This window comes from Mirounga leonina, unplaced genomic scaffold, assembly GCF_011800145.1.
Source record: "Mirounga leonina isolate KUSES-001 unplaced genomic scaffold, KU_Mleo_1.0 Mir_129, whole genome shotgun sequence".
NCBI lineage: Eukaryota > Metazoa > Chordata > Mammalia > Carnivora > Phocidae > Mirounga > Mirounga leonina.
Window position 1 is genome coordinate 40,227,515 of NW_023270323.1, and position 15,857 is coordinate 40,243,371.

Sequence of the window (15,857 nt, forward strand, 5' to 3'; positions counted from 1 at the left end):
CCAGTGACTTCAAGGGACTGGTTGGAAGATGCAGACGGCCTCACAGAGGTTGACTCTCTGAGTAGTGAGTTTTAGAAGTCTCTTGTCTTTTTTTCCATTTTTTCTCATTCTGCCAGTTTGGGCTCTATGGGTGTTTTGTCTGATACTTCCTACTTTGAAATGAGGGGGAAAGTGAATGGAGAGGAAGCGAGATCTGATTGAGTGCTAATTATTAAAAGTTCTGAATTAAAGCTGGAACAGGAATTCAGGTAAATTGAGAATTTGGAACTTTCTCTAGATTGGGTTGTTTTCAGTGTAACTCATTGCCAGTGAGTATACAAAACTGCACATGACCAGGCCTGCAGTTTTGGGTTTTGGTTACCTGTAGGTGTTCAAAATTTTATCTACTATGTCTCTTACATATTTTGTACCTAATACTTTTTTTCTTTGCTTCAGGTTAGTAGCAAAGATGAAGATTTTCTTGACCTTTCTGTCGATGTGGAGCAGAATACATCTATTACCCACTGTCTGAGGTAACCTCATGAATTCTGACAGTGATCTGAGCTTTTGATCAGGCTAGTAAATAAGTGGGGGTGGGGGGGCGGGGAATACTGTATTTCCTCAGGAGGTAATCTTCCTTTCTGTTAAACCCATATAATCCTATTATTTTCTATTTTTTCTTTCCCAAGAGAGATTAAAAAATAAGTATATGTGGTCTAGAGAAGAAGGATCCTGCTGAGAAGAAAGAGGATCGAGTGGAAGTCATTAGTCCTTAAGTTTAAAAATAAGTTTTAATCTTTAATCCAGATGTGGGCTTTGGCTTTCATCAGTCTCTCTCTCTCTCTCTCTCTCATCTTTGTCCCTCTGACACACACGATTAATACACACTACCCATGCCTACCATTACTCTTTTTTTTTCTAAGCTACTTTGAAAAATTATGTCGTTTTGAGTTGAAAACCAGTGGAGGAACCATCTGTCTCTCCATCTTTCAGCGTTCTGTGGAGATGAGTGATGGAAAGAAATTCCTCCTTGTTAGGGTTGAGAGAAGGCAAGGAACCCGGAACGCAGAAGAGCACATGCCCCGGATTCCAGGCATATTGTGTATTGACTTGAACGTTGGAAATGTGCCCAGAGTCGACACACAGACATGATTCCCTTTTCCCCTTCCCCCTCCTCTTCCCCCTCCTGCTCTCAGTAGGTTGTGAGGGCTTAGAAGCAGCCCAGCCCTACTCTAGACACTGGGCGTGGAGGAGCGAGCATCGGACACGTTCCGGCTCCCACAGCACTTACATCCTAGGGGGAATCCACAGGCGATGCTTGGTGCTTTGAAGGAAATTAAATAGGTCTCCAGAGTGGTGGGTTGTGGGAATGCCAGTGTGGACCCCACGGTCAGGGCAGGCCTCCCGTTGCTTGGGGTACCATAGCTCAGAGACATTTTAGAGTGTCTAACAAGACACTGTGGATCTTTACCAATGGCGATTGGGTGACAGAAGTGTTACTTCAGGAGTCCAGGTTACTTGGAACCTTTTAGAAGGAGACATTAAGGGGACTAGTGGTGGTGGTTGGCTGTTAGAAAGTCATCTTCCGGGGGGACGGCACCAACGCCAACATGGAAGAGCTTCTTGGTTCGTCTGCTGTCATGTGTTGCGTGAGTGGGTGGCGGGGGCCCTGATTGTTTTCCGGTTTCCCAGGGCCCCAGGGCCCCCTCTGCTCCCCGCACTGCTGAATTAGTTACACGGCGTTTCCTGCTGGTGTGGTGCACCAGCCCGTGTGTCCAAGTGCCTCAGGTCCAGATGTCTAGGACGAGTGTGTTAACTCTTACAGGCAAAGTGTTTTGTAGGCCAGGGTGGCCTCTTGTTCTTCTGAATGGTTCTGTGTATGCATGGGTTCCTAATATTCCTGTGACAAGAAGCCATCTTTGATTCCCCAAGGTCTAATAATCACAGGGAGTGGAAAAGTTATGGTTTTGCCAACTTCAGTTGCAGATGAAGGAATGGGAGGAAAGATATTACTTGCCTATTTCCCCGCCTTTTTTTTTTTTTTTTTTTGTAACGAGTTGGTGTTAGAATTTGGTTAGGTTGACTGCTTCTCCTCCCTTCTAAGAAATTCCTGGGCTGCTCAAAAGGGCAGATGGCAGTGGCTGTAGCTTTGAGATCTCAGTCAGCCAGGTAAAGGGCTTACTGGTGAGTTATGATTTTAATCTTTGGGGAAACTTGTTATGAAGAAATGTAACTCAGATTTATGTTACCTTTATTGATTGGTTGGTTGATTTGAGAAATGTATGTGTGGGTCATGCATACCTGAGGAAGGCAGGCTGGAGACGTTTGGAGATGTTAAAGCTGGGGTGGGAGAGTATGAAAGAGCTTTGGAATGCCCCTTTTTTTTTTTTTTTTTTAATTTTAAAGATTTATTCATTTATTCCAGAGAGAGAGCAAGCAGGGGAAGGGGCAGAGGGGGGAAAGAGAGAGAATCTCATAGACTCCCCCAGGTGCAGACAAGGGACTCGATCTCACGACCCTGAGATCATAACCTGAGCCGAACCAAGAGTTGGACACTCAATGGACTAAGCTATCCAGGCGTCCCTGGATGCCTTTTAAACAACATTAGATTTGACTGACTTACCTATACCTGCCCTCACATGTGCCTGAGATCTCACCTCTCCAACAGGAAGATGGGCCTGGGCTGGGTGTTGCCACTCACCCTCACACTCCCAGAGTTCTGGGCTAGGAGTGGCAGCTTTCTAATCTATCCCAAAAGAACAAAGTGCCCAGAAAGGCCCAGGGAATCAGTGATGCCCAGCTGATCCACTAGCATTTTCCATCTGAAGCAAAAGAGAAGGAATGATTACAATTTTTTAGGTCCCTTTCATGGTTCAGTTCAGTTTGCATTCTTAAGTGTTTGTTTTTAAAATTACAACTATGAATTTTCTTCTTACTATGTCTGCATATGTCTTCTGATGTGATATGTCATCTTTCTTTCATTTTGATGACCCAAAAGAAGTTACAAATCAAGCTAAAATTGTAGGATTTGAATGTAAGGTCTCTGCCACCTCCTTCCAGATGGTTAATTCCAGTATGGTTTCATGGCTTTTGTCCCAGAGGAATGATGAAGTAAATAGTAGTTATGTTCAGGATACAGGGCTATGGGAACCATTAGATCCATACTGTAACTGAACTGGAATCCTCCCATTTCAAACGTCAGTACCGTGTCTCAGGCCGGGTGAGCCGTCTGTATTTTCTTTTCTTCTTTTGAACAGCTTAGGGATGGCCTCAGGCAAAAACTTCAGATACGTGAAGTTTATCTTAATTATCCTTCCATGGCATTTTGGGTATTTTTTGCCTTTCACTTCAGTGCCTGAGTGACTCCTTCACAGAAACCTTCCCTGAAGTTCCACCTCCTGAAACCGTTGTCCCTTGAGCTGTCTTCCTCGCATCTAAAATGCCTGTTCTCCCAGTGCTGCAGAAGTCAGCTGGGAGGGAAGCAGCTCTTCATTCTCCCGTAGCTCTGTTTTAAAAATTTATCTTCTCTAAAACGAATTCCTTTTCTACTTATTTTGAGAAACCTCTTTTCAATGTTCTCTACACCCAGTGTGGGGCTCGAGCACCCAACCCCGAGATCAAGAGTCATGCGCTCTACTGACTGAGCCAGCCTGGCGCCCCTGAGAAACTTCTTCTGTATACGAAGTTCATATGCATCCCCACCACACATCCGTTGCCACGTGCTTATTTATTTATTTCTCTGACCTGTGTTTGGTTATTATTGATACATAATAGTATTTCCTAATATTTGACATGTGTTTCTCGTGGATTTCTTTTTTCAGTCTTCCTTAAAACTCTAATCAATGGTTCTCAAATTTTGGTGTGTATGATAATCACCTTGGGGAAGTTGGCAAAAATAGGGGCCTAGCCCGTAGTCAACTTCAGTTAGCCTGGGCCTCTATTTTTAATTAATTTTCTAGGTGATTCTAATACCACCAGAGTTTGAGATCCACTGCTCTGGGTCTTTGCTGCTCAGACGGTGGTCCGTGGGCTAGCCCCAGTGACATCACCTGGGAGCTCACTAGAACGGCATGTTAGGCCTCTCCCAAGAACGAATGAGCAAACCAGAATCTTCATTTTGACAAGATCTCCAGTGATGCAGATGCATGTGAAGGGTGACAAAGCACTGGGAACAATGCCTCTCAGACTTCCAAGCATATTGGAACCGCCTGCTCTACCTGGAGAGCTCCTAATGTAATTGAGTGGGGGTCAGGGGGAGGGATTAGGCACTGAGATTGTTTTGGAAGCTCCCTGGGTAATTCTCACGGGCAGCCAGGAGAACTGCTGATGTTGCTGCTGTCTTCCTTAGAACAAAGCTTCCCAACTGGTGTCCCTCGGGAAACAGGTTACAGGTGTGTATAGGTCACCTTGGCTCCTGGGAGGCGGCGCAGAGCAGCTATGCAGCATCGACCGAGAGACCTGCTGTACCTCAGTTACCTGCTGGGGTCAGCCCCTTCTCCTGACCTAGCCTCATTTTCCCGTTCTCCACCCACAGATGCCCTGGGAGCATTACTGTGTCCTTCCAGGGGTGGGGAGCCTCCAGCCGGCTGGGGCGGGGCAGGGTGGTGGTTATTTGTAAATCGGGCCTTTAAATTAAGTACTAACTTTGGTATATTTCCACTCTGGGTCTGCAAATACTTCAGGAAACTTTCTTTGAAGAACAAGAGTAGAAAGTGTTTTAATTCCTTATTCACCACTGTGCTTGCCTTGATGATTCTGGCTCTTCAGCTGGATGAAGAGGTACATCTGTGGTATACATCCCAGTGAGGTGAATCTCCACCATCATCCAAACTCTCCTCACCCTCTCCCTGCCCCCCACCCACCAGTTCCACCCCAGCCCTGTGTAGGCCAAGAAAAGCATTCACGTCAGTTACTTTGTTGAAGAGTCAGCCTGTGTTCATTCAGCTAAGTCTGAGTCTCTGTTATGCACCAAGCATCTGAGATCTGAGAGTTGAGTATAATTGCCTTCTAAATTGTTTTCTTGCTTCTCGGCCCCTCCAGTCCTTCCTCCATAGTGCTACCAGAAATGGTATTTCTCAAAAGCACTGATTAGATCTTTTCCTCGCCGGGGCCCGTTAGTGGAATTCTAGAGCCACGGGGTGCGCGCCAGCTTCTAAGACACACTCCGTACCTTGCCTCCATATCCCTGGGCTGCAGCAGTCCCTTTGTCTGGATTCCTTGACTCTTACCCACCTGGCACACTTTCCCTCTCTGAGAACCTGACTGCAGCATCACCTCTTGGAAATGACGTGCGTTACCCCAGTTCAAGTTCGTTTCTCCTTCCTTGGTGCTTTCCCCTGGACTTGACACACCTGCTTCTGTCTTCACTTAGCCAACAAATGGAGTGCCATGCTGCATCAGGCCTGTTCTCAGGGCTGGGGATGTGGCAGTGAGTGAGATAGACGGAACCATTGCCCTCAGAGAGAGGAGTCAAGAGATCAAATAGGAGGTTGGTTTCAGATAGTGCTGAGTGCTCAGAAGAAAACATGACAGCAAACAGGATAGAGGCTGGGTGGATTTGCAGAAGATGGACAGAGAAGTCTTCTCCCTGGAGGTGACATCTTTGCTGAGCTCTGAACAATGACTGGAGCCAGCCATGGAAGCATCTGGAAAGGAGCTATTTGGGGAAGCAGCACATGCAGAAGCCCTGAGGCAGAAAGGCTCCATGGCACTCGGAAGGGAAGATAGGAGGGAGGTCAGAAGAACAGTCAGGGGTCTGAGGGCCGAGGGCCTGTCTGCCTTGGCAAGGTATTTGGTTTTATTCCTAAGCGTACTGGGGACGGGCTAGAGGGCTTTAGGTACAAGAAATGTGTGAAATGATTTTTTTAACCTGCCCGGAACACTGCCTACTGTAAAATGATTTGGCTTACTTGTGCGTGTCTCTTAGACTGGGGGTCAGCGTGAGGGCAGGTGCTTCTGTGAGCCCCCAGCACCAAGTCCAGAGGACTATCAGTTAACGGTTGAGTAGTGAATGCATGAGCCATCTACGGTTTCTTATGATAAACTCTGTTTAAGTGTGTGAGTCAATAACACCATGTAAATAACATTTTCTGTTTAATAAAATCTGATCATTCTGCTGCTAGGACACTCCCTATGAATAAAGAAATATCACAGGCTCTCTCCAGACTCTAGGGTATTATATTCTGGATGTTCTTCTCAGCCTTCAAAGCAGTACCACAGGAATGTGAAATAGAATCTCAATGACCCGGAAAGAATGAAAAGCCGTGACATTTAAAAAATGAAAACTATAAGTAGCGCGGTAAAACCTCATGATAGGGGTGAATACAGATATAACATCGGGCAGTGGCATTTGGCCTCAAAAGGAGCCAAGGTGCGGGATGGGGAGCAGGGGGTTGGAGGAAGCAGGCATCTCCTGCTAATTAGGGATTTTCTTATGTCAGTCTAAGGGCAGTTGTATATGAATTAAATTTCATTATCTTTCCCTTTGTGCCCTTTGAAAATATAGATCACCTGAGATAGACTGTTTTTCATTACACGATAATGTCACCTTGCATTTTATGTGATTGACAATTTTTCGGACCTGACTTACAGTGTAATGATGGGCTTTTACAATAGTGAGGAATTTTTCTGTTCTAATTTTTGATCTCCAGGGTACAGGTGGTCTTGTTAAACCTTGAGATTTGTTTTTTGAATCTGTTGGAAACCCTAATATATATCCATGTGTATCCTATGAAATAAAGCTCTCCTTGAAAATCGCCAGTGGTGAAATCATAACCCAGTCTAGCAGACATGGTCTAATGGCAGTCACAGCACCTACTCATCAGAAAGATCTTTTCTCATTGCTTTTTTCCCCACATTCACTTAAAAATTACCCTACAGGTCGCCTGGGTGGCTCAGTCGGTTGAGTGTCTGCCTTCAGCTCAGGTCATGATCTCAGAGACCTGGGATCGAGCCCGACGGCGGGCTCTCTGCTCGACGGCGGGCTCTCTGCCCAACGGGGAGTCTGCTTCTCCTTCTCCCTTTGTGTGAGCTCTGTCTCACTCTCTCCCTCTCCAAAATAAATAAAACATTAAAAAAAATTACCCTACAGGTAATAAAGGGTTTAAAATATGGTATAGCAAGTACATTTTAGACTGTGTTTTGAGTTGAAAATATTTTTGTCTGCAGAGACTTCAGCAACACAGAAACACTGTGTAGTGAACAGAAATATTATTGTGAAACATGCTGCAGCAAACAGGAGGCCCAGAAAAGGTGCGTAAAGGATTTAGCCCGGAGGGTGGCTTTGTGTTGAGGGAAGGAACCATATCTGATTTTGAATCCCAGTTCCATGGGCTCATGGCCAAGGAGCTTTGGAGAAGTCAAATGCCTTCCTTCCTGGAGAAACGAGGACAACACATAGTAGATATCTAGTAATACTGTTGGTATTGCCTCAGTGTTGGAACTTATTATTTCAGAGACACAAGAGGTTAAAAAAGTTAATCACTGAATATGGAAATATGAGGAACTCAATAACACATCGTTATATGGGTGGGCGATAAGTCATCACATTCTGAATTGATACAGGATCTGTGCTTGCCTATCTTTTTACCAGCACCCGCTGGTTACAGCCCCTGGACAGAGTGCGCAATAATCAGGGATTCTGTTATCTGCCCCAGAAATCAGGAAGCTTGACATTTTAATTATCCCGTGAGGCCTTACCATGAGTTACGCTTACCCTGCCCACAGTTGTGGAATATTCAGAATAGCACACAAGAGCTCCTGACTGCCGCCTGAAACCTTCCAGAGTCTAGAGCTGAGCCCGGAATAGTCCCTCTGCCCAGCCTCCGCAGCTCCCCCCCACCCCCGCCGCCCCTGCCCCAGATATGCACATCTTTCCTCCCTGCATCAAATCTTATCAAAGGTTAGTCATTCCAGCAGATGGGAATGGAGGGCAGAGGTGGTTAACTGTTGTGAGTGATCGGGGAGCTCCTTTCTGCTCCCCGTCCTTAGAATCTCGGTCTGCTCAAGGCCAGCCCAGGCCTTCCTGTGTGGCTCAAAAATGTATGTTCTGCTCAGCCCTGGAGGTTTTATTGATTAAAATATTGTGTGTTCCTGTAAAATATGGTGTTCCCCACGATTCTTATGTTTCTGCTGGCGTTGCTATTTGTTTATTTTTATGAACAGGGTTTTACCTCAATAGATTCCTGAACAGTGGTCTCTTAAAATTTGTCCTTTTCAAATAATATGCCTTGAAAATGTATACAGCGTTGCCACTGACTAAGGAGGGGGGGTCCCGGAAGGTGACCGAAGATCCTCTGTTCTAGCAGAATTACCTACATAAACTGTTGTTTTTGTGAATTTTTTACCAAGGAATATTAATGGTCACCTAGTGAAAAAAGCTTTCTGTGTTCATGTAAGTTTGGGAAAGGCCACATCCAACAAAAGAGAACAGTTCCTTCACTGTAGGATTTCTCAAAATCTTCAGTATGCCAGTGCGTAGGAAGGAACTTCAAAATCGAAAATAACCTTGTCCAAACGTGCCCCAGAAACCCCGCCTCTGTGAGCACCTCCAGTGCTCCAGCAAGCCCAGTTTGGGGAGTGTAGCCCTAAGGCAAGCCCTACATTTTCGGGACGACGACACAGCGAACACACCCGGGGAATGCCTGACGCGGAGTGAGTGTGCGCCGAGCGTGCCTGGCTTCCCGGCGGCCGGCAGTGGTATGGGAAGCATCCCGGCCGGCCCTCGGAACCTGGAAGGCCAAACTTCAGCCTTCTGCTTGTCTGCCCCCCAACTTCCTTTTCTCACAAGCTGTCACCCTTCCTCTCCACTATCTCCAGATGGGGTGTCGGGGGGTGTGGTTGTCCAAATGCCGTTCCTCTCTGGAGAGCAGGAGCATGTCCTACTTTTTATTGGTACAAAAATTCAGGACGGTCTCCTTTGACCAAACCGAAAGAGAGACCTGCTGTGGCACGTCGCTCGTGCTGGCTGTGACCCCGTTCGCCGAGAACGTCGGGGAAGCCAGGTCTCCGCACGCTCGCGTCCTTTCATTCTTGGGAGCAGTCTGGTGGTTCGCTGGGTTGAAGCCCATGAGAGCCCTCCTGCTGTCCCTTTGTGTGGCCGTGGCGTGCTCTTGTCCCCTTGGCTGCTGTGGGGGACAACTGATGGTCTGTTTCATGGTTTCTCAGGATGAGAGTGAAGAAGCTGCCCATGATTTTGGCCCTGCACCTGAAGCGGTTCAAGTACATGGAGCAGCTCCACAGGTACACCAAGCTGTCTTACCGGGTGGTCTTCCCGCTGGAGCTCCGGCTCTTCAACACCTCCAGTGACGCCGTGAACCTGGACCGCATGTACGACCTGGTGGCCGTGGTGGTTCACTGCGGCAGGTGAGGGCAGGCGGGGAGGCGGGGTGCTGGCCGCACGGGGAGGCTCGGGCTCGTGCTCACACCCGAGTAGACCCCGCTGTGCCTTTCTGGGGCCCTGAGACTCCGTGATATGGTACTTTTGAGGTTGTCTTCCAAGCTCTTTCTTATCAGTGCAAAATAAATCTAAAATGTACTTTTTAAAAAAAATTTTTTTTAAATATACTCTTAAAAATATTCTTTATGCCATTTGTAGTCTTTACCCAATCAGAAAAAAAAGAGAATAAGAGAGAAGTCCCCTAGATATGGAGATGCGAAGCGTTTTGCTGGAAGTCCTTTTGAGCAAGTATTTTTTTATTCCGTAGCTGTAGATAGAAGCATGGAAAAGTCCGTTGAAAATTCACCCATTTGTGATCCTGTGCTCAGCTGGGACAGGTTTCTGTTCTCTCTTTCCATGCTGTTACTCTGGCTTTATTCTTCATGGCACTCATTACCCCTTGAAATATCTTTATATTTTGGTTTGTTCATTGCCTACCCAAGCCTTACCCCAGGAAAGTGGGAGCTTTGTTTTCATCACTGCTTTTCTGTCTGACAGCCAGAAGAGAGCCTGGAACACAGTAGGTGCACAGTCGTCGTTTGTTTGTATTTGTCAGGCTTGAATATCCGCTTTCCCCACTGGACTGAGGATCTTTAGAAGACCGATGTTTTTGCATCTTCGCCAAAGATTCCCTTAGGCTCAGCACAGCACCGCCACGTGGGTCCTCATACGTTGTGGCCAAACTAATGGGGGCGGAGACATGACCTGTACCAGTTCTCTGTCCTGATGAGAGGGTTGGTTCTCGTAAACCACTGCTTATGCAGAGCTGCATAGTTTTTTTAAAGAAGGAAATGTTAACTTGATAACTTCTCTTTGTTCTTTTCCAGCGGTCCTAACCGTGGGCATTATATTACTATTGTGAAGAGTCATGGCTTCTGGCTTTTGTTTGATGATGACATTGTAGAGGTTGGTATGCAGGTTACAGTCTGTGCCCTAGCCCCACTGTTGGGTATTCTGGGGAATGTGCATGTGTGGACATTTCCTAAAACAGGCCTGTTTTCCCCTAATCTGGCTTCAAAACAATTTACATTTCTCTCATAACTCAACCCTGCTGCTCTTCATTCTCTGTGGAAAGGCAGAAAGGGGTGTGATGGGGACTCAATGCTGTGTTCTTGTTAACTGATCCGCCATAGATGTGGGATCTGTCACTGAAATCATATTTATATTATACGTAAGTCCTGTTTTCCACTGCAACCGAAACCTTCTCTGGTACAGACCAAATAATAAACTTAAATAAAAAAAAGTTCTACTAGAATTCTTTCATGATACCAAATTTTCTTGTATTGATCGTTAAAAATACTTTTTCAATCTGTTGGACCTGAAAATCGTTCTATCACATCAAGGGTTCCGTGTATTGATTTTGTTATAAAGGAATACTAGCTGGGAGAATTCTACTCTCAGACAAGGTCCACTTTAGCTCATAGGGCGATACTAAAGGGAATGAGCTCTGATGACCTGAAAGAATTAAGGTTTTTCCCAAGACCCCCCGGCTTACCCTTTGAAAGAAGCCCTGGCTTCCTCAAAGACTGCTAACATACGGCGGCCTCAGAGATTAAAGGGTGGCTTTCCTCCTCAACAATTTGCAAGTTACGTAATTGTGCCCCTTTGTCAAGTCTGGGGCATTGCCCAGTTGCTGTTGAGAGTTCCTAGTTGTGATTTTAGAAGAGTGTTTCTTACATTTTCTCATTCATCCTGCTTTTCTTTCCTTCTCACAGTCCTCATGTTAAAAACAATGGTATTGTTTTGTGTCTCTTTTGTTGCAGAAAATAGATGCCCAAGCTATTGAAGAATTCTATGGCCTGACATCCGATATATCAAAAAATTCAGAATCTGGATATATTTTATTCTATCAGTCAAGAGAATAACTTAAAGACCTGCGGGACTAATTCAAATGGGGGGAAATGTTCCAAGCACTCTTCCGTGGTTTCCCTGCACACTTTCCTCCCCAGCGGCCCACCAGGGACACGACGCCAAGTCCGACGGTCTGGCTCTGTTAGACTTTCTCTCCCTTTGTTTTTTTTTGTTTTTTTTTTTTTTACATGCAGCACTACTTGTGGTTTTATTTTAGTCTGAGGTAGTGTTAACTGCAATCAGATTGTAGTAAGATTTATATGAGTAACAATTGCTAATTTGGGGATCGGGTAAATGCCCCACCACTGGCTGTGTCTGGCTGAAGCCGAGTGACATTTCCTGCGAATGTCTACAGTCTGTTTTGGGTCTCTGCTGAGCGGCCTAAATGCCTCCCGGGATCGCGTCTCAGTGCATTCCTCTAACTTGTCCCTGGAAGCACCGCTACCCAGTTTTTGCTGCTGTGCCTCTTTTCTGCCAGGAGGACAGAAGAATCGGGTAGATGTTCACCTTTTAGGGCTGCAACTATAGCTTTAAGTTTGTGCAAGTGAAAACATTGAACAGTGAGTAACCTCAATACTAAGACCATCCTCCAGGTGGAACAGGGTGAAGAGAAGCTGTTCCTGGGGGCTCGCGCCTGCCCCGGCTTGTGCTCTCTCTCTGCCAGCCTTGAGAATCCCCGAGGCTAGGAAGGTAGGAAGCTCAGGGCAGGCAAAGCCAAGAGGAGGAAGCTTTCGTGGACAGTGAGAAGTTACTTTTCTTATCTTTCTACCAAAACCACGCGTCAGGAAAATAACCCTGTGCTGTCTGTTCTTAGTGACCCTCGGCTTCCATGAGGTCCTGTGAGTCGTATCTGTTCTCTCTGGCACTGCTAAGCTTTCCCGGGTGTCATTCCAGGCCTGCTGGTGTTTTGCAGTCTGTGGTCACCGGGCTGAGACACCGCGGTGACTGCTTCCGGCCCAGCTCTCCTTGGCCGGTCAGCACCCACGTCCTTCTCTATCAGGAAGGACAGCGGGCGCTGCAGCTTCACCACCATCGGCCGCTTGGCTTTTTCGCATTTCCGTCTGTTTATTGAGGTGCTGGCGAGCCCTGGGGCTAATGTGGAACCTTCCCTAGAGGGATTACTGGAGTTAGCTGGGTGTGAATGTGGGTCAGAGGAAGTGTGAGTGGGTGGGCGGAGGAATGAACAAAATGGTGGCGTCTCTTTGGCTCAGACTCCTAGAATGCTTGACAAGACAGTTTATGGAAGAACCTCATCTCACTAGAGTTACTTTTACCTTTTTCACTTTTGTTATATATGTATTTATTAGATCATTTGAGTATTGGTACCTTTTATTAAAAGGGTCAATTTGGTATTTTGCTGTTGAGCTGGTTTTTGGATTCTTACAAATAACTATGAGTCCTAGATTTTGGCTTCCTTTGGGAAGTCAGTTGACTTCCATACACTATAATATACTGTGAACGTATTATTTTGTTACCTAATAAATCAGCGAATGAACATGCAGATGTTGGGCATAATGTGAACTAAAATGGAAATCGAAAACGTTAGTGGCCATTTTGTAAAATGAAGAGCGTAGCACTTTATCTAGATGAAAACTGGATTCTTGTTTTTGACATATCTTGAACTGTTTATTGCTCAGAACTTAAATAAGCATGCCGACACTTCATTTGTTCATGCTTGAAGTGAAATGTTTTACTTTTCACTGGAGAAGACAAAAACAGGGTGATCTTCACGTTATTGTTTTATACAAGTGATACCTTGCCTTGTTTAGAGGCAAATTCATATTTATAAATATTTTGTCTTTTTTTCCCTCCATGAAACATATGCAGTAATCAATTACCTAGAAGGTGAGTATTTATTCTGTTTTTAAGGAGAGACACTTTGCAATTGAAGGTGACTGATACAAGGAACTGTTTGTACTATATATAACCCATATATTTGACTGCAGGTTGCAAAGTTTTTTAAAAAAAAATGGTTCATATCTAATATATTTGGAACTGGTTCATAAGAAAAACTATTAAAATTATCTTTGAAATGACTCTTGAAACTAATTTATTAGAAACAAAAAGTTTCAATTGGAGACCTACCGAAGTAATATCTAAATGCTAAGTCATAGGTTCAGTGCATTTTCTTTATTATTATTATTAATATTATTTTTTTGTATGTGTAAAGAGTTTTTCCCAGTGACTTAAGAGAAGAAACTGAAAGGGTCAGTTAGAATTCAGTATTCCTGGAGAGAGGTTAGGAGTAAAGAAGAAGTATGGAAGGTAATGCAAAGGCATTAAAATGGTTGTGTGATGCAGGAAAAGAAGATTGGAGAAAGACCAAAACACACTTATCCACCGACACTCCATCAGATTTTTAAACTTTAGAGCTATCTGATCATTTCTTTCCTCTTCGATAAATGAACAAACACTAGGCAGCTACATTTCCCCCTATCATTTCACTTTACATAAAGACAGTAGCATGCAAACACTTTATTTTTCACCCGTCATTCATCGTATAAAGCAGAGAAAGATGTGAGATGTGTGAGACCATTCTGAGGTCAACGATAGCACAAAGGCTCAGCAATATTCCCTCAAATCGCCGGGGTTTTGTGTGTCATTTTCTGGCAGGAGTTAGAGTAGGCCTGCTGTATTTCTTTTAAATGCTGCAGGTTTTAGAATAAGTTACAGTGTTTTACACTTAAAACAGAGAAGAAATATTTGCTTTATTGGTTACTTACTAGCTGAGCATCTAGATGTATGGTACAGTTTGCTAAAAAGGCATTTGTTTAAAAGCCTCTTTTGGCAAAATGCTGACATCCAGTCTGGTTACACGGATGCATTTTCCATTCCAAGGCAGCATGAAGTGGGCTGGTTCGCCAAGGAACGATACAAGAGGGTGTCGGTTCAAATTGGAAGCCAGTCGTATTTGGTTTTACGGCCTGGCATATTTTGGATTTCAGATGAAATGGAAAAAAAAAGACAGGAATGGTCCCTATGCATTTATTTTCATGGATATGCTTAATTTCATGGGCATGCCTAACAATGAACTATGTTCTAACTGGAGCTTAGGACTTATTTTAGATATTGGAGTGTAGCTTTATTACAGATGGATTTTATCTTTAAACATTGCATTTTGATCAACTTTGTATATTCACGTGTATTAAAATATCGTGCCCTTAATGTTTTGCCCTCATTTGCTATTATATGGTCAAGGCATTTATCAGCACTATTGTGAATAACTCATGTAAATGGCATGGGTCAGGGAAAATTATTTCCTACTTTTCTGCCTAATTAAATTTGTTTTCCAATATTACATTAATTTATTTTTGGCTTCCATTTCTTTGTAATCAAAATAGTTACTGTATTTGTATGGCATTCATTTGATTTTGTTGCTAAAAAAAGTTTAGTTTTTATTTAAAATAATCTGTACCTTAATTTTCTTTTAATGTAACCAATTCAAGCACTTTAAGCAATAACGTCAATCTTGTGAAAGTTCAATCAGTTTAACACCCTGCCTCTAAAATTGTTTGCAAAAAAATAAATAAAATAGGAATTCCCTTCCTAGAGAATTACATCTTAGTAATGTTACACACATGGACTTAAAGTCCTTTTTATAAAATGTGAGTTATTGGCAAGTCTCATGTCTGGGTAATCATTCCAAACTTAATTTTGAAGCAGTGGAAATGTAAAGAACCTTCTGGTTATTGTGATTTATAAATGCAGGGCTACTGTCAAGGTTGATAAAGTCGGTATTCTGAAGGTAACTCAGTCCTGTTTTTGAGTAAAAAAAAAAGATCAACAGAAGTAATCCAGAAACCTACATTTGGGGAATAGCAAATTGAGGCTATCAGTGGGGGGAAAAAAAATTAGGTTCAGGTATATTAAACATCACAGTGAATTCCTTAGCTGGGACTCTGCATATAAAAATCACCTTTTACCAGTTACGAAATAGAAGATCCATTCCGCAAATAAGAAAGTGGCTTCCAGAATCTGATTTCTAGGCCCGAGCGGGAGTATGACCCTGGCCCTCTTGTACTGACAGCCAGCCCCTAGGCTTCTGGATGGTTTCTGAGCTGTGGGGGGGCCCCCAGCAGGGTGCACACCACTCCCTACAGGGGCCTGGCTGGGTGGAAGCAGCATGTTGTCTCCTTCCCGAGACTGAGACTCGAGCTTGCTGTTAGATGCTCAGGGCTCGGCCCCTGCTCCCCAGGCCAGTCCCTTCAAGGGGTCCATGTGTGGGCAGGAGATTGTCATCTGAATGCATTTGCCTGGGCCCAATTATGGGAAATAAAAACAGACCAATTTCCATCTGTCTTCTCTCGGGGCAAGTCAGCCAAACCTGACTGAACTGGGAAGCCACCTGGAGCTATCATGACTGTTGTAGGAAGGGAAGACCTTAGGAAAGTCTCTTTTCTAGGCCTGGTTCTGTCCATCTGTTAAATGGGGTTATGCAGGATAGGTGTGTCCCCACCAGCAGAACCCAGTTTCTGGGGAATGAGATGTGTTCTCCATTTATCCGCCATTTCTGTACATTGATACCTAAAACACCTTTAACAGAAGAAGGCTTCCTTTACCTCTATTTATATACATGCAGATAAAAATCCTT

The 15,857-nt window shown here is 44.4% G+C and overlaps 1 protein-coding gene and 1 long non-coding RNA gene across 3 annotated transcripts in view; both read left to right on the forward strand.

Moving 5' to 3' along the window:
- USP46 (ubiquitin specific peptidase 46) overlaps nt 1-14,564 on the forward strand; it is a 54,413-nt gene extending 39,849 nt beyond the window's left edge. The window contains exons 5-9 of one of the 2 annotated variants that reach the window (XM_035004997.1): nt 436-512; nt 7,147-7,230; nt 9,145-9,342; nt 10,243-10,321; nt 11,179-14,564. In XM_035004997.1, the coding sequence (XP_034860888.1) occupies nt 436-512; nt 7,147-7,230; nt 9,145-9,342; nt 10,243-10,321; nt 11,179-11,280 (540 nt within the window). In that variant the 3' untranslated portion in view covers nt 11,281-14,564. The remainder of the gene's footprint in view (nt 1-435; nt 513-7,146; nt 7,231-9,144; nt 9,343-10,242; nt 10,322-11,178) is intronic. The other variant, XM_035004998.1, reaches the window with a different exon arrangement.
- LOC118010534 lies at nt 2,388-6,243 on the forward strand. Its single transcript, XR_004679219.1, has 2 exons — nt 2,388-5,816; nt 5,929-6,243. It is a non-coding gene; the product is annotated as an uncharacterized LOC118010534 (long non-coding RNA).
- Nucleotides 14,565-15,857: the final 1,293 nt, after the last annotated feature.